At 41.4% G+C, this 24909-nt stretch overlaps 1 protein-coding gene across 8 annotated transcripts in view; it reads right to left on the reverse strand.

Annotated features, from left to right (window-relative positions):
* LOC132821757 (transcription factor Dp-2-like) overlaps positions 1 to 24909 on the reverse strand; it is a 207160-nt gene that overhangs the window by 53499 nt on the left and 128752 nt on the right. For 6 of the 8 annotated variants that reach the window (XM_060834500.1, XM_060834498.1, XM_060834495.1 and 3 more), the window contains 2 exons: positions 21701 to 21804; positions 6266 to 6387 (listed from right to left, as the gene is read on the reverse strand). In XM_060834500.1, the coding sequence (XP_060690483.1) occupies positions 6266 to 6387; positions 21701 to 21804 (226 nt within the window). The remainder of the gene's footprint in view (positions 1 to 6265; positions 6388 to 21700; positions 21805 to 24909) is intronic. The other 2 variants (XM_060834502.1, XM_060834503.1) reach the window with 1 other exon arrangement.

Genomic DNA, 24909 nt, shown 5'->3' on the forward strand with positions numbered 1-24909 from the left:
CTGGGTGTAATGGTGAGTGCATCTGGATACATGCATGTATGTAAGAGAACATGCAGACCAAAATGAGGGCGTCACTGTTATGGAATAGGGCTTCGACGTTTCTTCAAATTTAATGCTTGCATCAAACACTTATAAGCCCCTCACAAAACCAGTCACATTGATCATTGGTAAGATATCACCTCTAGTTTTGCAGAGCAATCTCTAGTATCAGAGGTGGGGTCCCAGTGCCTGTGCTAGCTCCTGGAAACAGCCTTGCACTTACTCCCTTGCCACTGCTCTTTCTTCATATCAATTCAACTCTCATTATGAAAATCGTTTATTCGCTCCCTCTCGGGGGCGTTCCTCAGCATTTCCAACATTGGAGCAAAATGAAACCTCTACCTTCCAGCTTTTGAGCGGTGGGAAAAAAATGTAGATCAGCTCTTCACATGTTTTATACTACCGTCTCGATGAATTAAAAATATTTGACTAAGGACATCAGGTCAGAGATTATTCATGAGCAGAGAAAAGTCTAGGTTTCTCAACAACCCCTCAGCCCTATTGTTGATGCTGATTCATCCGAGATACTTGAGGAGATTAGATTAGATAAGATTCCCTACAGTATGGAAACAGGCCCTTCAGCCCAACAAGTCCACACTGACCCTCTGAAGAGTAACCCACCCAGACCCATTTCCCTCTGATTAATGCACCTAACGCTATGGGCAGTTTAGCATGGCCAATTCACCTGACCTGCACATCTTTGGACTGTGGGAGGAAACTGAAGCACCCGGAGGAAACCCACATAGACACGGGGAGAATGTGCAAATTCCACACACAGGCGGTCACCCAAGGCTGGAATCGAACCTGAGTTCCTGGTGCTGTGAGGTAGCATTGCTTACCACTGAGCCACCGTACTATGTCCCCCAGTATCTCAAGCAGGAAGATGGACATTTGCAGGTGAGTTTAATTGAAAATTGAAATTGAGCCTCAGAGCAGAGCAAGTTGCAATCACAATCAAGATCCACACAGGACAAACAAATTGCAGCATCACAACACTCAGGAGGAGTTTCATCAACCTTCTATCCGTTCTGCCTCCAGCTATTAAATAATTACTGCACCCTCACCTACAAGTTCAGTACAGGTTAAGAACTGGAATCTAGAGTGCTTTGGTACGTACTGGGCTGGAATGAGTATTTGCTTATATTAAATTAATGAGGTTAAAAATCACCCAACACCACCCGTTGGACTATAACCTGTTGTTGTGTGATTTTTAACTCTGACTACCCCAGTCCAACACCAGCTCCTCTAAGTCACAAATTAATGAGGACAGGAATGAATATAATTCTGGTCAGTCATGAGCAATACGCATTTAGATTGCAATGAGCAGAATTTTGCAAGTTCAAATAAAACAAGAGGCAAAGCAGAAATGAGAGAACATACAATGCCATTGCATTGACTATTCTGACGCAACAAATACTGCCACATCCAAAGAGACTTCTATTGATGTGTTAATGAGTGCACATAATATTAGCTTCACAGAAACAAGGTCAGGTAGCTGTAAAAGATAATAATAAGAATTAAAAGTAAGAGGCGAAAAAGAAGGAATAGAAGGAGAAGATGAAGAGGAGAGACACTGGATGCTGTCCTAAGCTGAGAGTATTCCCTGGTGTCTTGGCCAACACTTATTCCTGAACCATCATCACAGAGAAGCTCATAGCTCCACTGCTTTCACAGGAGCTTCTTGTCTGTAAATTTGGTGCTGCGTTTCCTTTATTACAACGGTGACCATATTTCAAAAAATAATTTATTGGCTGTGAAAATGCTTTTAGATGCCCTGGGGCCATGTGTGAAAGGTGCTAGATAATAGCACATCTTCCTTTCCTGTTGAGGGTAGTTATAATTAGACCATTGTTGCTCAGAATGATCACATTGAAGAGAATCTCAGTTTATAGTCACAAACCAAACTGCACACATCCATTGCTGGATTCTGCCATGTTTTGTTTAGACCATGCAAGTAGTAAACTTTGTTTTAAAAATACAGAAAACATTAATGCAGCATTGATATCTGATTTTGTTCTATTAGGCAAAATAGAACTGTGTTTGTCGATTGCAACATAATTAATATAGAGAGAAAAGAATACTTCTACATCTTGTTTCTGTCAAATACGTGTAAAATGGTCACTGGTAAATTACTGGAATTGACCATAGTGGGAGAAACTATTGGTAATACCACACAAATGGAATTTGGAATCATCATTGCACTGATTCAAAGGAGAAACATTAGCTGCTTTTGCAGTACCATTGTGAAAGATATGCTTCTTTACTGAGTCCCAAGTCAGAGTGATCCTGGTAGAACATGCAGGCGATATTCGTTCGCAGCAGGAAACTGACAAGGTATGATGTGGTGCTGCTAGTGTCAACAAGAATCAAACATTTCACAGAGAAAGTTGCAGTGGGCACTTTCCTGGGTGAGGCATTGAGAGTGGGGGGTGGAGGTGGGAGTGAATCTCACAAATCCTCTGTTGACCTCTCTTCCTCTGACCTGCAGGCGCACACTCCCTCTTGTTTGCACCAAGAAACAAATGAAAATCAGAAACGTGGCTATGACACTTCAGCTGGCTGGAAATCCAGACGTTCTGATAACAGCAGTAGTGTCCTCCACTAAACCAGGTTTGTTATTCTCCTCACCAGAGGCAGTACAGCACTCCTTCATTAGATATCCTCAGCTGCAAGGGAGTTAGACCTTTCATCCCACATACTTAATTGTTGTTTGCAAACTAGCACAGTACTCTAGCTAACAAACCCACAACACGCAGTTTGGAACAATTCCAAACTAAATCCCAGAGTGTAGGTGACGTGGTTATCAGCTAGAACTGCACCTAAGGTTGTTGGGAATCCAGATGTGGCTCTACAGAAGAATTTTACGACGTCAGCCATTCAGCACAAAAGGTCTTGCTTAGTATTCACATTAAATGAGCCACTTTCCATAAGGATGTTAGAAGCAGAAACAGGAATTGGCCATTCAGCCCTTTAAGCCGACTTGCAATTCAACAAGATCAGAGTTCATACTTCTGATCCAACTTCCTACACAATGAGTCAGCTGAAGATGGTTGGGCCTAGGACACTACCTGAGGAATTCCAGCAGAAATGTCCAGAAGCTGAGATGACTGACCTCCAAACACCACAACTCTTCCTACGTGCTAGGTTTCACTCCAGCTATTTGAGAGACCCCCCCCCCCCCCCCCCCAATTCCCACTGATTCCAGTTTTGTTATGGCTACTTGATATCACACTCAGTCAAAGTGATGTTAAGGGCAGTCACTCCTACCTCACCTCTGGAATTCAGTTCTTTTGTCCATGTTTAGAATAATTAGAATTGCTACAATGTGGAAACAGGCCCTTCGGCCCAACAAATCCACACCAACCCTCCGAAGAGCATCCCACTGAGATCTATACCCTTATTTCTCTACATTTCCCTCTGACTAATGCACCGAACACTATGGGCAATTTTTAGCATGGCCAATTCACCTAACCTGCACATCTTTGGATTATGGGAGGAAAATGGAGCACCCGGAGGAAACCCACGCAAACACGAAGAGAATGTGCAAACTGGACATAGACAGTCACCCGGGGCTGGAATCGAACCCGGGTCCCTGGTGCTGTGAGGCTGCAATGCCAACCACTAGGCCACCATGCTGCCCCTTTAAATTATGGTTGTAATGAGGGCAGGAGCTGAGTGGACCTGGAAGAACCCAAATTCAGCACCAGCATGCATGTTATTGCTGAACTTTTCATAGCACTGTTTATAGACAAATTTTGTCAACTTGCTGATGACCGAGAGCAGACTGATAAGGCATTAATTGGCCAGGTTGGATTTGTCCTGCTTTTTGTGACAGGACACACCTGAGCAATTTCCACATTCTCGGGTAGATGCCAGTGTTGTAGTTGTATTGCAAGAGCTTGGCTAGGGGAATGACAAGTTCTGGAGCACAAGTCTTCAGTACTACTGCCGGAATATTGTCAGGGCCCATAGCCTTTGCAGTATCCAATGCCTCCAACTATTTCTTGGCATCATGTGGAGTGAATTGAATTGGCTTAAGACTGGTATCTGTGATGCTGTGAATGCTTCAGCTTTATCTTTTGCAGTGATGTGCTGGGCTCTTCCATCACTGAGGATGGGGATCTTTGTGGAGCCTCCTCCTCTACTGAAATGTTTAATTGTCCACCATCATTCACAACTGAATGTGGCACGACTGTAGAGCTTACATCTGATCCGTTGATTGTGGAAGCCCTGAGCTGTCTGACTGCTTACGTTGTTTTGTATGATTCTGTTTTTGTAGCTTCATTAGGTTAACACTTCTTTTTAAGGTATGCCTCTTACTGCTCCTGGCACGTCCTCCTGAACTCTTCCCTGAACCAGGATTGATCCTCTGGTTTGATGGTAATTTAGCGTGGTGATAGTGCCACACGACATGACGGGAGGTATCCCCAATGTGAAGGCAGAATTTCAAGGACAGAGTGGTGGTCACTCTTACAGATACTGGACAGATGCACCTACAGCTGGCAGATTGGTGACAATGAGGTCAAGTATGTTTTCCCCCCCATGTTGATGCCCTCATCGCCTATCACAGATCCAGTCCAGCAGCTATGTCCTTTAGGACCCGACCAGCTCAATCAATAGGTACTCTGCTGCCAAGCGACTCTTGCTGATAGACACCGAGGTCGCCTGGGTGTTTTCTCCAAGTTGCGTTCAACATGGAAAAGTACTGGATCATCAGCCATGGTGTGTGGAAAGCAGCAGGTGGCTTCCTTGCTCACGTCTGATCAGATGTCAAAAGACTTCATGAGGTCCGAAGTCAATGTTCAGGACTCCAAGGGCAGCTCCATTTTGGTAAGACAAAAGGCTAAGTGTGAGAGTGTGTTTCAATCACTGTGATCATCTTATTTCGTTGAATACTGAAAGTGTTAATTGTTTGCAATGTGTGTGAAATAGATTCTCCAACATAGCATAAAATACAAGAACAGAATTAGGCCATTTGGCCCATCGAGTCTGCTCTGTCATTCTATAATGGATCACAATCATAAGTGAGATGTTAACAGTTTCCATTGGACTGCACTGCTCTGCAAGCACACAAGTTCACTTCACTGGAAGGAGTTATAGGAGACAGAGGAGATCAAATTTGAAAAATTGTCAAGGGGGACACTTTACTTCTATTACACTGAGCATCCACTATTATAATAATTTTCTTAGAGAATTTCATCCCAAGCTTATGCCAATGTACCTTGTCATGGACCAGACCAAACCCCCTCAAAATATATGCAGGAGATAGCCCAGGCCCTAACCTTGGCTTGTTTTAAAGGCAAGTGTCAGGTATTGCATTCCAGATGCAATTCAATTGGTCAAACAACCAATCTTGAAGCAAAACACACTATCTATGCACTATAGTTAAGATACATCAAAAGAAAGGATTGGAATAACTTACTTCTATTGGAAAACTTAACAGAATATTATATTATTTAACTACTAAACAGCAACTGTTCCAATATTGTACCATCCCACAAACACACCCTTGGCAAAGGCAAATTCAGTAAAATGAATTGCCTCACATGCAGTTCCCCAGTCTAGAAGGAAAAACATTAAGAGAAAACTTCGAGGCAGTGTAGCAGGGAGAGAAATACTGCAGCTTCCAAACCCAGTAACTGCTACTGAAAGCTAAAGCTAAAAATCCTGATTCTGTGGGATCTTGACCCCACCCATTCAGGCTGCTTCTATTGTTCCAACTTAAGATAAAACTCAAGGCTTCACAATGTTGATATTATTGGCTTTGGGGCAGACTGCCAGTCACCTCTGTCACAACCTTCCTTCATAAAAAAAACCATGACAAAATACACCTCTTAAGCCATAGTACTGTCACTGCCTGCAGAAAAGAAATGAAGTCGAGGTATTTCACTTCATTAGAAGTCTCCCTTCCTAATAGCACAGCTATTATCCATTAACACCTCATATCCACTACCATCTCAAACAGCAGCGGTCTTAGTTTAAACTAATCTCAGGGTACTTTTGCAGAACACACCGTGATATCACTGTGCGATCGTAAAGCATAACCGGACAAAATCATCCACATCCAATATTTAAGTTCATATTCCCGATTAAATGCAATTTCAGTTCATAAACGTATTTGGTTGTAAGAGTTTTGTTGGACAGTACATTAAGTTTTCAGCAGATGTTTTTTCAGGGTTACTTCCTGAATTGGACACGTATCTTTCAAGAGAAGGTTAATGCTTACCCTGTAACCCAGCCAGATGGTTCTGTCACGTGACTCTGAGTAACCATGGCTGGCGTGGGGGTGTATGGACTTCCGATTAGGACACTCCCAGAGTTGCTCAATCGCTGTGGCGTGCTTATGATCTGTTGACAACAAGCACAAAGGAGAAAACATTTTGTACTTGTTAAATGAGCAGATATTCAAGATTCTACCATGTTAATAACAACTTGTAACAGTATGCATACAAAGTAGTAAATAATAGCATATCGTCTCTGTTATTTACGAAGGTACATTGCCAATATCCCAACTCGGAAGGGACAAAAGGTACAGCTGGAAATTACCAACACCAGAACAAGAACGGGCTATTCAACTGGATCATGCCAGATCCATTGTTCCATGTCCCCTGATATATATTTACCCTGGGGGGTGGTGGGGGGTGGGGTGAGAGCTGTGAAAGCTTCAATCCATCCCCAACGTCCACAGCCCTTTGGGTAAAAGGTTCAGACTTCTGCTACCTTTGTGTGAAGGGACGTTTTGCAATTACATACAGTTTTTACAATTAAAAAAAATTCTTCCATGGGCTGTAGACATCACTGGTCAGGCAACATTTATTGCCCATTGCTAATTGCGTGGAGGGCAGCTACGAGTCAACTGGTTTCAGCTGTGGGACTGCAGTCACATGTAGGCCGGACCAGATAAACATGGCAGATTTCCCTCCTTCAAAGACATCAGTGAACCACTGGATATTGACAACAATCAATAATAATTACATAGTCATCATTAGATTGTCTTTTTATTAAATTCAAATTCACCATCTGTCATGGTGGACTTGAACCCCATAACCATAGAACCTCAGGTTCGGGAATTAGTCCAGTGACAATAGTACTACATCACTGTCTCCCTAATGGTCTCTTCTTTTGGATTCCCACAATGGGAGAGATACAAACTTCTCTTTATCTCCCCGATCGAGTCTACTTAAAACACCCTGATTAGATGGCTCTTCATTATCCTGCATCAAGAAAATACAAGCCACAGCAATTCAAGTTTCCCTAAAGTTAACCCTTGATTTCTTGGTGGCTATTTTCCCTTGTTCTTATAGACACATTTACCCCGAGGAGTGGTGACCCTCAGGTTAAACTTATTCCAGTTGTCTCTCAATGAGAGACCGGCCCTGTGGTCTCTGGGACTATGGTAACTTTACCTACCTTACATTTATTCTTATTTCAGTTTTTAAAAAAATCTCTTCCAACCGAGTATACAGTTAAACTATAGTTTAACAGTGGCACAAGTTTAGTTTTGGTAAGCTAGGACTGTTGAACTAGCTCTTGATGTTTATGGTTCTGGTCAGCATTCTCAAACATCTACAAATGAAACTGAGGCAATGAGACTGCTCCTGAGAAAACAGAATATAGATTCAGCACACATGCACTGAAGCCTATAGTCACAGGTGTAGTTTATATCCAAACATACAAGCCAGGAGCACACGTAGACCATTCTGCCCCTTGAGCTTACTCTTCTCTTCAAGTGGATCTGTTTGTGTTCAGATTTCACATTTCCATCTATTCCCAATAACCTTTCCTTGCCAACAAAAGTCTACATTAATTACGTTCTGAAGCAGTGTCCGATCTGAATGCTGTTTTGGTCATAAATGGTGAAGTTGCAGAGATAGCTAGTATGTGGATTCAAACGTTGCGCATTGTAATTCTTCCACTATTTGGGTTAATGTATATTGCTGGGCTTAAAAAGAAATAACTTTATCCTCGCTTTAATGAGTAGTACACTTCCTTCTGAGAGTTCTCAGTATTAACACATTACACTCACCAGTACAAGTTGTTCCCAGTACTGACTGACATTCTCCAGTGTGATAAGCAATAACAGAGTGCAGCAAACCAGAATAGTACATGTGGAGTCCATTTAAGTGCTACCACACAGTGCCATTAGGTTCGAGGGAATGGGCTTGCACAGCGATTTCCTGTACTTAACTGTACTAGCTGTTTTTGATCCAAGCACTTAGCACTAAAGAAGAAAAGTAAAATTAGATGACTGGTCAACATTAGGCGACTGGTCAGCTGTTCTATTACTTGAATTACAGTGTGTGGCAATAGGTGATTCAGGAGAAGAAACAAAACCAAAACATACAGTAACTTCACATTTGCAGTTATCTCTCATTCTCAACATGTATTTTTTTTGTGAGCACGACATAAGTTTTGAACATTTTTTGTTGTGCTGGAGGGATGTTGAGAAATAACTGCTGCAGAGAAATACAATCCAGGATTTTATTTATTTGTGCGCACTACAGTGCATACTTGAAAAGATCATCGTCTAGTGACAGCAGAAAGCTACTGCATTAACTTGCACCGAAATCACTGCATCATACTATTTCAGTATTCAATCAGAACTGGAATCTAATTATTCCTCTAAAGTGGGAAGCTGAATTATTCAATACCTATAAAATTGCTTTGTTGCTCAAGTCTACAAAGAAAAGGACAGGCCAAAAACAATCTGAAGGCTTTGCATTAAGGTGCATGGCCTTGCAGGGTAACAGTGAAAATATTCGTGCTCAGCTATTCAGGCAGAAGCGATCCTGCTCCAGCAGAGATTATGTAATCCTATTATTATATGAGCGATGAACCTCATCAGGCAAGTAATTATGCAACTGCCCCTCAATGGAAAATATGCCAGAAACAGGGGGAAATCAGAGCAATGAATTAAAAACAAGCAAAGGATGTGGATTTCAAATTAAAATAGCCATGAATAATTTAATGATAGGTCCTTATATTGTGCTAGACTGTGCTTCAAGTTGTGTCAACAATAAATGTGTACTCAATGTCTCATTTTCCAAAGATATTTATATTTCAGAAGAATCAATTAAAATAAATCTCTGAGAAAAATGAGCCAAGAGATGTGATTTATTTAGGTAATTGATCAAATCAATAAACACCAAATTTGAGGAAGTCCAATTTAGCTGGCTTGGAGAGAACAGCAATTCAGTGGAAGAATTATGTATTCTTTTTATTATTATTCACACATAGGATGTGGACATCACTGGCTGGGTCAGCACGGATTGCTCGTCCCTGGTAGCCTTTAAGATGATATTGACCTGCCTTCTTGAACCACTGCAGTCATGTGCTGTAGGTTGACCCACTATGCTGTTAGGGAGGGAGTTCCCCAACAGAAGTCTAGAGTAACATTCCCATTCAACACAGGATCATTTGATTTCATATTGCTCTTTACCCATGTTGACACTGGTGAAAACCCAAAGATCTTCTTTCTTAGATAAACAAATTTGATGAAATTCTCAATAATTTAACATATTATTGAGGTGATGGCCCCTTCTTTTATTCAACTGAGATTGTTTTGAGTAAATCAAGTTTGAAAGCAGCTAATATCGAATAATAATAAGTTATCTTTAATGAAATGCACTGAAAATTGGCTGAGGCCTTATTATAGTAAAAAGTGAGGTCTGCAGATGCTGGAGATCAGAGCTGAAAATGTGTTGCTGGTTAAAGCACAGCAGGTTAGGCAGCATCCAAGGAACAGGAAATTCGACGTTTCGGGCCAGAGTCGAATTTCCTGTTCCTTGGATGCTGCCTAACCTGCTGTGCTTTAACCAGCAACACATTTTCAGCTGAGGCCTTATTATGGCAATTTATCAGTGTTAGCTTATCGTATCATAATGTAATACACATAACTGAGGACAGCAGCATAAAAAAAAATTATTGTACTTCCTAGAAATGTGAAATAGTGAAAAATAGTACAAATACGAAAGATATTAGCTAGCATCTGCGAAGAGAACCATAGATAATATTTCAAGTCTAAATGACCTATCATCTGCACTGAAGTGAAATAAAAATAAGAGTTTTTAAGTTAATGGAAAGGAGTGGGACATAAGGATCAAGACAAAGTTTGGGATGTGGTGGCACAGTGATGAATATCACTGGCCTAGTAATCCCAAAACTGCAAGCAAATATCTTGGAGATGGGTTTGCACCCCAACAAGTGGCAGATGGTGAAATGTAAATTTAAAAAATATTTGAAATTAAAAGTTTGCATAATGACAACTGTTGATGGAAGAAAATCTGCTATCTTTATCTGGTCTGACTTACATTTGACTCCACACACACAGCAACATTGCTGACTCTTAACCATATTCTAAAAGGGTCTAACAAGCCACTAAGTCTGAGCAAACCACTATGAAATCTAAAGGAAGAAATGAAACCTGACCAAACACCTGGCATCGACCTCATAATCAGAAAAGATGACAGCGAGCACAGTCCTTTCGATGGTGCAAAACCCACTTCACCAAAATCTGGGGGCATATACCAAAATTGAGAGAGCAGTCTCACAGACTAGTTAAGCTACAGCCTGATACAGTCATACTCACTGAGTCATACCTTACAGACACCCTGGAGACCATGGCAGCTGGTGGACTTGGGAGTTAAATTAATCGAACCAAAATTTCGAAATATAAAGCTCGTCTCAGTGATGGTGACTGTGAAACTGTTACTGATTGTGAAAACCCATCTGGTTCCCTAATTGAAGGAAAGCTGCTAACCTCACCTGGTGTGACCTCAATGTAATGCCCCATGTTCAATGAAAGGATAACCATCACAATCACTATTCCACCGGTAGCACAGACCCACCAGGGGTCACAACACAGTACTTTACAGGTGGGAAGGCCATGAAGTACCATTTTCAAATTAAAGATATCCTCCATCACTCAAATTTGGAAGTCAATAATTTAATACATTCAAAGACAGAGATCAACTAACAATATTTAGAATATTTTTTTTTAAAAATAGTTAAACCTAGATAATTACTCAGCATTTACAGCATACCCTGCAAGAAAATATGAGTGAAATGACAAAATAATTCAAAGCAACTAATGTGCTCACTAATTGAGTGGATTATAATAAAATGCTTGAAAGAAGCTTTACTGCCATCTGGTGGGGGAAACATGAGCACCTGCTTTTACCAATCATGACACGTTCCATTTAACAGGGTTAAAAAATCACACAACACCAGGCTATAGTCCAGCAGATTTATTTGGAGGCACTAGCTTTTGGAGCATTGCTCTTGATGAAGGGGCAGTGCACTCCAAAAGCGAAAGCTTCCAAATAAACCCATTGGACTATAACCTGGTGTTGTGTGATTTTTAACTTTGTCCACCCCAGTCCAACACCAGCCCCTCCACAGTCTGGCTACCATTTAACAGAGGAATGAACAAGGTTTTTTTCAGTGTTATTTTAGTTGTGTCACATTGCATTTGCTATAAATCATGTAAAAGTCTGACATTAGATATTGGGAGTTAGCATTATTGTGTCAGAAGGAGAAAGTGAGGACTGCAGATGCTGGAGATCAGAGTTGAGAGTGTGGTGCTGGAAAAACACAGCAGGTCAGGGAGCAACCGAGGAGCAGGAGAATCGAAGTTTCGGGCACAATCCTTTAATCAGGGATGATTCGGAGCACTGCTTCTTCATCAGGTGGTTGTGGAGCATAAGATTGTAAGACACAGAATTGTGTAAGGCACAATCTTTACTCCACAACCTCAACCACCTGATGCAGGAGCGTCGCTCCGAAAGCTAGTGCTTCCAATTCAACCTGTTGGACTATAACCTGGTGTTGAGTGATTTTTAACTTTGTACACCCCAGTCCAACACTGGCATCTCCAAATCATATCTGAACACTGGGCAGGAACATAATAACTCAATCCAACAGTAATCCGAGGCAGAACATATTAGGCCCGTGTGGTCATATTTAGCCTGAGATCTGGAAGAGAAAATTTGTATGAGCTATCACAGCAAGTCCTCATTTAAAGTTTGGTTGCATTCCTGAAAACCTTAAGTGAAATGACTTAAAGTGAATCATAGGTTTCCACTGGAAAAATAAGGTGATCAGTACAGTACTCCAGGAGAAAGTGAGGACTGCAGATGCTGGAGATCAGAGCTGAATCCTGAAGAAGGGCTTATGCCCGAAACGTCAATTCTCCTGTTCCTTCGATGCTGCCTGACCTGCTGCGCTTTTCCAGTAGCACATTTTTAAGTACAGTACTCCAGTACAATATATACCTTTCATACGTATTTAATTTTCTTTGTGATAAATTCTAACTTTTTATTAGCTTTCCTGATTATTTCCTGCATCTACATCCTACCCTTGTGTGCTTTAGGCACAAGGACATCCAGATCTCTCGCCAAAATAGACAATCCTACATTTTCGTCAAGAGTGTAGTGCTGAAAAAGCACAGCAGGTCAGGCAGCATCTGAGGAGTGAGGAGGATAATTGACGTTTTGGGTATAAGCCCTTCATCAGGAATGAGGCTTGTGGACAATGGGGGGCTGAGAGATAAATGGGAGGGGGTTGGGGCTGTGAGGAAGTTAGCTGAGAATGCAATAGGGAGATGGAGGTGGGGGTAATGGTGATAGGTTGGACAACGGGGTGGAGCAGATAGGTGGGAAGGAAGATGGACAGGTAGGACAGTTCAAGAGGGTGGTGCCAAGTTGGAAGGTGGGGGCAGGGGAATTGAGGAAATCCACAGTGATCCCATGTGGTTGGAGGGTCCCAAGGCAGAAGGTGAGGCATTCTTCCTCCAGACGGCAGGTGGTAAGGGTTTGGCGATGTGGCAATCCCACAATTTCCCACATCATACTTCACTTGTTTTATTTTTGCACACTCATTCAAATTACTGTAGTTTTGTAGCCTATATATCCTGTACTGGCCTCATATCCTCTTCCTACTTACCTTTGGATGGACAGCAAACCTAGCTACCATAGCTGCTGTCCTTCCATCCAAATCATTTATGTAAATTGTAAATAACTGAGATCAGGTCGAATTCCTGCAGCACATCTCTCCTTACATCTTGCCAACCTGAAAAAAAACACAGCTGCCTCCTCACTGCTTCCTAATGGTCAGCTGAATTTCCATCCATGCCAAGAAGCTACCTCCTATCCTACCCATTTTCTCAAGTCCCACTTGTTCCAGATGTGTGTAATAACAGCTCTGAGCAGGCTGATTACAAAATAGTTATCATTTCATCTTTGAAGTGGCACTTTATCAATCACCTTCTGGATACCCAAGTAAAGTACGTCCATTGATTCCTTTTCCCCAAAGCACATGTTAGACTGTCCCAAAAAATTCAAAAGTTTTGTTATACACAATCTACTTTTTACTACACTGACTCAATCTGATTAGTCATAGTCATAGAGATGTACAGCACAGAAACAGACCCTTCAGTCTAACTTGTCCATGCTGACCAGATATCCCGACCTAAACTAGTCCCACCTGCCAGCGCCCGGCTCACATCCCTCTAAACCCTTCCTATTCATATACCCATCCAGATGCCTCTTAAATGTTGCAATTGTACCAGCCTCCACCACTTCCTCTGGCAGCTCATTCCACAAATGCATCACCCTCTGTGTGAAAAAGTTGCCCCTTAGGTCTCTCATATCTTTCCCCTCGCACCCTAAACCTATGCCCTCTAGTTCTGGACTGCCCAATCCCAGGGAAAAGACCTTGTCTATTTATCCTATCCATGTCCCTCATGATTTTATTAACCTCTAAGGTCAACCCTCAGCCTCTGACCCTCCAGGGAAAACAGCCCCAGCGTGTTCAGCCTCTCCCTATAGCTCAAATCCTCCAACCCTGGCAACATCCTTGTAAATCTTTTCTGAACCCTTTCAAGTTTCACAACATCTTTCTGATAGGAAGGAGACCAGAATTGTACGCAATATTCCAAAAGTGGCCTAACCAAAGTCCTGTACAGCCACAACATGACCTCCCAACTCCTGTACTCAATACCCTGACCAATAAAAGATAAATAAAGGAAAGCATACTAAACGCCTTCTTCACTATCTGATCTACTGGTGACTCCACTTTCAAGGAGCTATGAACCTGCACTCCAAGGTTTCTGTTCAGCAACACTCCCTAGGACCTTACCATTAAGTGTATAAGTCCTGCTAAGATCTGCTTTCCCAAAATGCAGCACCTCGCATTTATCTAAATTAAACTCCATCTGCCACTTCTCAGCCCATTGGCCCATCTGATCAAGATCACTTGAAACTTTTCCAAATACTCTGCTATAACTTAACAGAGCCATAGAGATGTACGGCATGGAAACAGACCCTTCGGTCCAATCTGTTCATGCCGCCCAGACATCCTCTTTCATAATCATGTCTAACATGTGGCCTGTAACATTTGTTCAAATAAGTGGCCTGTAGTTTCCTTGTTTTTGAATAAAGGAGTTATATTCTATATCTTCCAGGCCTTGCTCAAATCAAGGGAGTTTTGAAAAATTAAAACCAATGCATCAAAATCTGGATGTCTGGCAGCCTGCTGTTCCAACAATTTACGTGCAACCATGTCTCTGGTGATGGTAACTTTCCCGAGTTCTCATCTCCTGTTGCTAGATGGAGCTAGGACAGGAAGCAGGAAGAAGAGAAGATTTACAAGGATGTTGCAGAGATAGGAGGGTTTGAGCAAGACAGAGATTTAGACGAGAATATAGAAAGCGTGGGTAGTAAGTTTGCGGATGACACCAAGATCCGTGGCATAGTGGACAGTGAAGAAGGTTATCTACAATTACCAAGAGATCTCGATCAACTGGGTCAATGGGCTGAAGAGTGGCAATTGAAGTTCAATTTGGTTAAATGCGAGGAATTGCATTTTGGTAAGAAATGACTGGGAGAGGAGCCTAGCAGGAAAGACAACGGAACAGCATCGGCAGGAATTTGTGAGATAATTCAGGAGACACAGCAGAGATTCATCCCGAGGAAGAAGCAGCGTGGTACAGGGAAGATGAGGCAAACATGGCTATCTAGGGAACTCAGGGATAGCATAAAAGCAAAAGAGAAAACATATAATGTGACAACGGGCAATGGGAAACCAGAGGATTGGGAAGCTTACATAGAACAACAGAAGGCAACAAAAAAGAAGAAATAAGGTGGGAGAAGATTAAATAGGAGGGTAAGCTAACCAATAATATCAACGAAGACTGTAAGAGTTTCTTTAGATATACAAAGGGCAAACGAGAGGCAAAAGTGGATATTAGACTGCTGGAAAATGATGCTGGACACATAGCAGTAGTGAACAAGGAAATGGCAGAGGAACTGAATAATTACTTCATGTCAGTCTTCACGGTGGAAGTAATGTTCCAAAAATTCAAGAGAGTCAGAGGCAGAGGTGAGTATGGTGGAGAAGGTGCTAGAAAAACTGAATGGCCTGAAGGTGATAAATCAGCTGGACCAAACAGACTACACCCCAGAATTCGACAGGAGATAGCTGAAGAGATAGTGGAGGGGATAGTGGTGATCTTTCAGGAATCACTAGAATCAGGAAGGGTGCCAGAGGACAGGAAAGTCACTAACACGATACTGCTGTTTAAAAATGAAGTAAGGAAAAAGATGTAAAACTACAGACCAATTAGTCTACCCTTGGTTGTGGGTAAGATTTGCAATCCACTGTCAAGGATGATATTTCTGAATATTTGGAAGTGTATGATAAAACAGATCAAATTCAGCACAGTTTCATCAAGAGGAAGTCAAGCCTGACTAATCTGCTAGAATTCTTTGAGAAAGTAACAAGCAGGTTAGATCAAGGACAGGAGGATCAGGTAGCATTTGGGGGGTGCGGAGACTGGAGAAAGATTTGGACAGGTTAGGAGAGTGGGCAAAGAAGTGGAAGATGGAGTACAACATGGGAAAGCGTGAGGTCATGCACTTTGATAAGAAGAAAGGCATGGACTATTTTCTAAATGGGGAGAAAATTCAGAAGTCTGAACTGCAAAGAAACTTGGGAGTTCTACTGGAGAATTCTCTCAAAGTAAACTTACAGGCTGAGCCAGTAAATAGGAAAGCAAATGCAATGATGGCTTGTTTTTTGAGCGGACTTGAATTTAGGAGCAGGAATTTACCTCTCAGGCTCTAAAAGGCTCTGGTCAGATAACAGTTGGAGTATTGTGCACAGTTTTGGGCCTATATCTCAGGAAGGATATACCTACCCTGGAGTATGTCCAGAGGAGGTTCACGAGAATGGTCCCAGGAATGAAAAGCTTAACAGATGAGGAACTGGCCTGGAGAGATTGGATGTTTGGAAGATTTTTTCATTGGTAGGAGAGTCTAGGACCCGAGGGCACAGCCTTACATTTAAGGGAAGACCCTTTTAGACTGGAGATAAGGAGAAATTTCTTCAGCCAGAGAGTGGGGAATCTCTGGAATTCACTGCCACAGAAGGTTGTAGAGGCCAGGGCATTGAGTATTTTTAAGACGGAGATAGATAGCTTTTTCATTATCAAGGGTTATGGGGAGAAAGCAGGAGAATGAGCTTGAGAACCGTATCAGTCATGATTGAATGGCGGCACGGACTTGATGGACTGAATGGCCTAACTTCTGCTCCTGTGTCTTATGGTCTTATAAAATGTTACGTGAGGACTTACTGGATCTGGACTTCACCTCCAGGGTGTAGGCAGTCAAACTGGTGTCATACATCTGCTATTGTATATCTATACACCTTGGAGGCATTTTTAAAATAAAAGCATATTTGCATGTAATGTCTGTCGATGAATAAATGATAGAATTATTATTACAGTGCAGAGGATCATCTGGCCTGTCATGCCTGCAGTAGATCTTCAAATGGGGATCATTTCCTAATGCCAATCTCCTGCCTTTTCCAAACATCCTTGCACACAAGTTCTATCCAAAAAAATCCAAAGCTCTCTTAAATGCCACAATTGAATCTGCCCTCATGATATTTCCAGGCAGTGCATTCCATACTCTAACTACTCCCCGTGTGAAAAAGACTTTTCTCACAATGTGTTTGTTGTTTTTCCCATATCACTTTGAAGGTGTGCCCTCTCGTTCTTCATTATTTTGAACGGTAGCAGCTCTTTCCTATTGACTCAATCCAATCACTCTTGATTTTGAAAATCCCTATCAGATTTCCTCTGATCCTCCTTCTCTCCAAGGAGAACATTCCCAACTACTCCAATCTGCATCATCATTGAAGTTTCTCACTCCTGGAACCATTCTTGTAAATTGCTTCTGAACTCTCTCCAATGCATTCATATATTTGCTATAAATGTGGCACCCACAATACTCCAGCTGAGGTCTAACATGTGTCTTGTACAAATTCAAAATCTCCTTCCTGTTCTTGCGCTCTGTGCCTTTATTTATAAAGCTGAGGAAACTGTATGCTTTATTAACTGTTCTCCTGACACCTTCAATGATCTGTGCATATATACACCCAGGTCCTTCTACACCTGCACCCCCTGTTAGAATTGTACCCCTATTTTATATTGTCTTTCGATGTTTTTTCTAACAGTGTTTCACCTCACATTGAAACTTATCTCATGATGCATTTGTAATATGGAGGAGGTGGTGGGTGCTAGTGGAATCCACACTAACCACAACTACAGCCAGTGTTAGCTGCTCAAGGATCCTCAGCTCAGAGCTGAGGAGCTTGAATCCGAGCTGCAGACACTTCATTACATCAAAGAGAGAGGAGTTACATGGTTACTTTTTTTCAGAAGACAGAGTCACACCCTGGAATTAATTACATGGTCCACGGTGAGGCGGGAGGGCGTGACTGTGCATTGAGGCAGCTCTTGGGATCCAGAATTTATCCATGTAGGAGTCACAGCCAGTGGCCTTGTCCAACAGGCACAAGGTTATTGCACCCAAGTGTGGATGAGAACAACCTCTGTGGGAAGATGAACGAACTGACCAAAGCACTGTGATCTCAAGCACCATTCAAGTAGGTTGGGAAGAAAAAGAAATATATGAGGAACGGGGCTAACAAAGTTAGGAGAACAGAAAATTTCTCTGCAGCAAAGACAGTGTCCTGAAGGCTATGTTGCCCATCTGATGCCAAAGTTGAGGACAAGTCCTCTTCTGTGCTGGAGAGGAACTTGGAGAGAGGGAAAGGATCCAGTTGCCATGGCCTACGTAGGTACCAATACGATAGACAGAAGCAGGAGGAAGGTTCTGCTGAGGGATTGCCAGCAGCTTGGTTAAATTTCAATACAAAACCACAAAGGTAGTAATCTCAGGATTATTGACAAAGTCATATGGTAACTAATTTACAGTAAATGAGATCAGAGGGGTAAGGACATGGCTTAAAAGACCGGAGTTAGAGAATTGGGCTCCACTCCATGGGAGAGTGGCACCAACACAAGGCAAAGAGAGAGCTGTCCCACTGCGTTGGGTTTATCACAGTGTCTGGATGAACTGTTGACAAACAAATGGGACTGAAGGCAGGCAAGGTGATGGTCGCAGCTTGGACTCTCGCCCCTCAACTCTGAGCTGAAATTCTTTGAGCAGCTAACAACTGCTCCAGACGTGGCCAGTGTGCACTCATCTCCACCAGCTCCCAAATATTATAGATGCAACACATCACCTGCACAGCCATCTCTACTCTGTTAAATTAATTTGGATATTAAATATTTTAAAAGTGAATTTCCTAACTGTAACCTTCAAGTATAATGACAAGTTGATATCACTTGCTTGACCAATCTAAAGAGATATAGAAATACCCACTAATCATCTCCCTGCTTTCCTGGACCATCACACTCTGGCACTGACAGGAAGGAAAAGGATGAAGGGATTGTGTGCCACTGGTTTTTATCTCCTGCTGTTGACCTTCTCTTTCAAGTCCACTTCTTTCTGTCTGCTTCACAGTGACACTGACCTACTGCACACTCCTCTCCACTAGGTGAGGTGAGGCTCACAAGGTGAGCTCCTACATACTAACTAACTGTGGACTGTTTTCATCACTCCCAATACTTGACGTCTCCAATAATAAGGAGAAAGTGAGGACTGCAGATGCTGGAAATCAGAGTTAAGAGTATGGTGTTGGAAAAGCACTGCAGGTCAGGCAAGAGAATTGATATTTCAGGCATATGCCCTTCATCAGGAATGAGCACTCAGACAGCCCTGAATTTCTTCATCTGAACATGGACAGGGTGAACAGCCAAGGTCTTTTCCCAGGGGTGGGGGTGTCCAGAACCAGAGGGCATAGGTTTAAGGTGAGAGGAAAAACATTTAAAAGGGACCTAAGGGGCAATTTTTTTCATGCAGAGGTGACGCGTGCATGGAATGAGCTGCCAGAAGAAGTGGTGGATGCTGGTACAATTACAACATATAAAAGGCATCTGGATGGGTAACTGAACAGGAAGGGTTTAGAGGGATATGGGCCAAATGCTAGAAAATGGAACTAAATTTATTTAGGATATCTGGTCGAGTCGGACCGAAGGGTCCGTTTCCATGCTGTACATTTCTATGACTAACTTTGATCTTCCAAATAATCAATCTGGCATCCATCAAGGCTCTGCATGCTTCCTCACTCCATGACCTCATCCACACTACCTGTGTAACCTTGCCCTACCTTAAACCCTCTCCTGTACCCTCCAGTCCTCTATTTATCAATCTGCCAAACATCCTCTTCCTCAACCTCACTGGTAATGATAGAGTTTGCAGCTACTGAAGTTCCATTTCTTGGAACTCGACCTCAGCAACGTTCTCATCTCAAGTGTGGCACAGATATGGAGACCAATATTATAAACAGGAAAACTATTCAAATGTTAGCCAGCCGTGCTGCAGTCTTAGAAAAAATTAACCATGAGACAAATTAAGACAACATTAACTGAATTATTTTAAAAAGAAATTAAAATTATTGCAGTTGTTGTTTTTTTCTTTCCAAGTTAATGAAATGTTATTTATGGTGTTTAGTTTTTCTATAACCTCTCTCTTATTCAAAGTTCCTACTTGTTTCTCTTTCTTGTCTCTTCATGCCGTCGATTCTGTGAGAGCAACTATATATAAAAATGTTCTGAGCAGCTAAATATAAGTTTTAAACATCAGGTCTTTTAGTCAAAAGCAATGAATGACTTTACTGTATCACGGATATTGCCAGGTAACTCTTGAAAATTTGTTTAACATATTAAAACAGGGCAAGTATAGAAATGTGGTGATCCTGAGAAGGATAGTGCACTTGGGTGAGATAATTTGCCTGCATTGTTCTAAAAGATTAAGAAACAAACAAGAAGATACATAGGATTAAAAAAAATTGTATCCACGAGAAGTTAGCAGCATAGAAAACTGCATTTTGTTCTATACAGACCTTTAATTCGCTTTACAAAGCTCCTTTACTTGTTAACTATTTGAAAAATTCTACATTTTTTGGGTTTGGTTGAAATATTTCTGGATCCACGCTTTGAGTTATAAATTATTAGTTTCTGTCAATGGGCTCTGTGAACCATGAACATGAGCCAACTTGTTTCCATTAGCATATAAGGATAGAACTGAACCCAGGTTTGATAAAATACCATTTTTTCCTTGACTCATATTAAGAATTCAACTTGTGGGGCAAGGGTCAAAGTCATACAACCATTTGGCCCATTTACTCCATGCCAGCTCTCTTTAAAGCAATCAAGTCCATCCCATTCCACTGCATTCTTAACCGTGTTGTCCTGCAAATTTGTTTCCCTTAAATGCCCATCCAAATTGTTTTTGAAATCCCTCATCATCTCTTTTTCCTCTGTCAGGAAGCTATGGCTCATTGCTACTCACTAAGTAAACAAAATGCTCTTCACATTTCCTTGCAATCCTTCGCACCCAAAGTTTGGTACTTGAGTCCTTGCACCATCAGCTCATGGGAGCAGTCTTCCTCTACCTACCTTATAAAAACCTGTCATAATCTTAAGAGATGGGAGATAATGCTCAGTCTATTAGTCCACAGCTGGAATCAGAGATTCCACCTGCACTGGACGTTTTGGTCTTCAAGATCGACGTTCATCAAAAGGAAAACTTTTCAAGGTAGTTCACTCACCTCGCACCAATAATGTTCCAAATGTGCATTTACAATAAAAGCACAGTGTTTCAAACATAACAGGTCACTGCAAAGCTGTTCAACATAGATAAAACACTCAAAAAAAAGGCAATCTAAATTTCCAATTCACTGAAATGCACTTTATTGTTTCTCCCCTGTGATCCTCTGCGCTCTCTTCACAAGACTTTCTTTCTGTCAAACAGATACCTTGTGCAGGTAACGGTGTTAGACTGGGGTGGTCAAAGTCAGAAGTCGCACAATACCAGGTTATAATCACAAGCTTTTGGAGTGCGGCTTTCTCATCAGGTGACCTGACGAAGGAGTAGCTCTCTGAAAGCCAGTTTTTCTAAATAAACCTGCCGGACTATGACCTGGTGTTGTGTGACTTCTGACCAGGTCACCATGAGCCAGCAAACCTGCATTCTTCTAGCTCACTGCTTTGCTTAGCCAGGTCCCGTTCCTTTTGAATTGGTATATACTTCATTAATCTTGTGCCAGTTTTCAGTTCTTTTCTGAACCTTTAAAGATTATACATTGCAGTAGTCTTGAACATATAAATATTTTATACTGCATTCATCACTAGCTCATAGACAGTCGATGTTAGTTACAAAGCAACTGAACGGTGAAAATGTACCACACTTACCATTTGGGGTGCAACATTCACGTTTGCTAGGCCTAAGGTTTTAGGTAAGATCTTGGTTTGAGAAACAATGTTGGAAACTGATGCTGCAACCATGGATATACTATCTGGAAACAAATGACCAAACCAAAAATGTATTAGTCAATCACCAATGACTTTAACAGATTCTTGATAATCTACCTAAGATACACATCAAATCCCTCTTCGTTGTGGTCCTGTTCGCCGAGCTGGGAGTTTTTGTTGTAAACGTTTCGTCCCCTGTCTAGGTGACATCCTCAGTGCTTGGGAGCCTCCTGTGAAGCGCTTCTGTCATGTTTCCTTCGGCATTTATAGTGGCTTGTCTCTGCCGCTTCTGGTTGTCAGTTGCTGTCCATGACAGAGACATGTCAGAAGCGCTTCACAGGAGGCTCCCAAGCACTGAGGATGTCACCTAGACAGGGGACGAAACGTTTACAACAAAAACTCCCAGCTCGGCGAACAGAACCACAACAATGAGCACCCGAGCTACAAATCTTCTCCCAAACTTTGAAAATCCCTCATCTTCTACAGACAACTTTTGATGCACTTTATCTGTGGTAGGACTATATCACATGCTAGAATTAAACCAAAAAAATGCTGGATGCTTCACAGGGTTTTAGCTTTTATTTCTGACTGGTCTACAATGCATAACATTGACCTGTTTCTCTCATTAAAAAAACCCAACACACGTTATAACTGCCTTAAATGAGAATTCAAAATAAAGTTAATAATCAGACGGAATATTAAGGAGGGAAAGATTGTTGCTAATTAAATTGTGAAGACTTTTACAAGGAAAACATTCCTTGCAAAGAATTGAAAACAGGTTCATTGATTCTTTATAGGAAACTATTTTCTGTGATCTATAGTGTAGGTTAGACAGGCTTCAGATTGGTTTCACAGTTCGGTACAACATCGAGGGCCGAAGGGCCTGTACTGCACTGTAATGTTCTATGTTCTTAAGATGCCTCACCTCATTTGAGCCTGTGGGCATCAATTAATCTTTTAGCTGAGCAACTACAGCACAAGGTAATGACCAGCCACTATCTAGTGCCAATGCTGTATTTATTTGGAGGCCATGAAGGGTCTATGTGAATTAGTGACTGGTACAAGAAAGTCTCACCTCTATGAAACCAATCTAAGTAGCACATATTAGAATAGAGGCTTAAAAATGTAGTTATTTATGGCTTTTCCCTTTAAAGTATTGTGGAAGCCCAGTGTTTGTGATCCTACACCTCATTCTATGGCTCTCAGTTCTTAAGTTTCATTTGAGGCACTTTTAGAATTTCTTGCAGTGGCCTTTTTAGGAGAAGGTTCAAGAGTTCTGTGCCTCCAAAAATCACAAAGTCCATTCTTAACAGAAAGGTGGCACTGTTTTACCTTATCCAGCCAGGTACAGGCAGGTCTGTGTGTGTCACTTAAATGTATAAATATCCTTGAAATCAAAACTGGTGAAATTTAAGCCAGGTTCAGCTACCAGCACACACACAGCTCCTCTACAAACTAACGTTCATCACTGGTATTTTTCAGGATCCATCCAAGAAAGGGAAAAGTAAACATCTGCATCAGCTCATAAAAAAGTGGCAACCGTATAAATTTTGGAACTCATGCCAATAAAATATATAGGCTTTAACCTATACCACAGACTAATGGCTACTGCTGTAAGGTTGTCAATCAGCTGAGGGGCCTAAACCTAAATTAATTTCGCCAATGCATATCAAAGTCCACTGTAATTTTATAGCTATCCAGCAGTTAAATGCAGAATTATATGACATTGACAAATCAAATCACAAAGAGAGTTTGGTAATCAACCAGACCAACAAAAATAACAGCAAAGTCTCCAGCACTTTCTGTTTTGCTTAACCATATCTATTAATCAGTTGTAAACTCAATGCTTAAACTTGCGCCGTGCAGACTATGATTCTGAGGTTAATAAACAACTATCAGTTCAAGACTGTTAACTAACTTCTGTAATCATTGGTAAGAAAGGTTTAATTCATTCACTCACAGCTGGTGAAAACCCAATCTGGAGGCTGACACTCTTGTAAGGTATTTGGTAGTTTGGCTAGTCAAATTCAGTTATCATTAACTCCAAAGCAAACAAAAAAGGATGTCAAGTGCACTAAGGTGAAGAGCTAGTGTCCTTGTTGAATAATCTTGGCAGGACATTGGAATCATTAAAAGAGCCTTTCTTGGCATAATTTGATTTTATGTGAAAATTCCAGCATTTATAGTCTTATTGCAAAGATTTTGTACACATTTTAAGAAGTTTGTGCTTCAATTTCTGCCTCTGGTTGAGTTATTTTACTGTTGCCCACTGCCCCATGACTGCAAACGGAGACATGGGTGACTGAGTCAAAACCTCCTGCTAAATGATGATAAACAACACCCCTCCAGCTGATCAATTAACGTCACATTTACTGAATGGGTCACCTCAAATCCAGAGGGGAGATGTCATCGAGATAGTCGAAACATTTGAGGAAAAGGATCAGCAAGATTGGGACAGTTACTTAAGTAAGAGTTTCGTACACAGATACAGAAAGACATAAAATAAAACAAGTGAGCTAGAAGCATTAATTCAACTTAATGGCTCTGATGTAACAACCATTACTGAACCCTATACCTAAATCTGGCAGGATTGGATTCAAAGGTTAGGCTCTAGTTAAAGGCCATTTAGCCTATAAACAGCAATCAGAACATCCAGAAATTTCATCAGCAGAATGACAACGATTTCACATTTCTTTTTAAACAGAACACAAGCTTTACTGTCTATAGAATTAATTAATTAAAGCAAATAGGATTAAGTTAACACTGTGCCATTAATGTTACTTATTTCTAACCCTCCCCAAAAAACTGTTTCATGTTACAACATTTTAAAAAGTTATTTACTTTTGCAAAGATCACCCAAAGGTATATCCCTGAAATTATTTTATGATCTTTACAAAGAACAAAGAAAATTTCCAGCCCAGCCTGTGCCGATCCAGATCCTCTATCTAAACCTATCGGCCAAATCCTAAGCATCAGTATCCCTCTGCTCCCCACCTACTCATGCACCTGAGTACTCCCAGGTCTCTCTGCTCATCAACTTTTCCCAAGGCTCTTCTATTTATAGTATAGTTCACTCTAAAATTAGACCTGTAGTCCCATCTATTCTCAGAGGTAAACTTTCACATATTCATTCATGATGATGGATGCCT

Source organism: Hemiscyllium ocellatum, chromosome 13, assembly GCF_020745735.1.
Source record: "Hemiscyllium ocellatum isolate sHemOce1 chromosome 13, sHemOce1.pat.X.cur, whole genome shotgun sequence".
In the NCBI taxonomy this organism is placed as follows: domain Eukaryota; kingdom Metazoa; phylum Chordata; class Chondrichthyes; order Orectolobiformes; family Hemiscylliidae; genus Hemiscyllium; species Hemiscyllium ocellatum.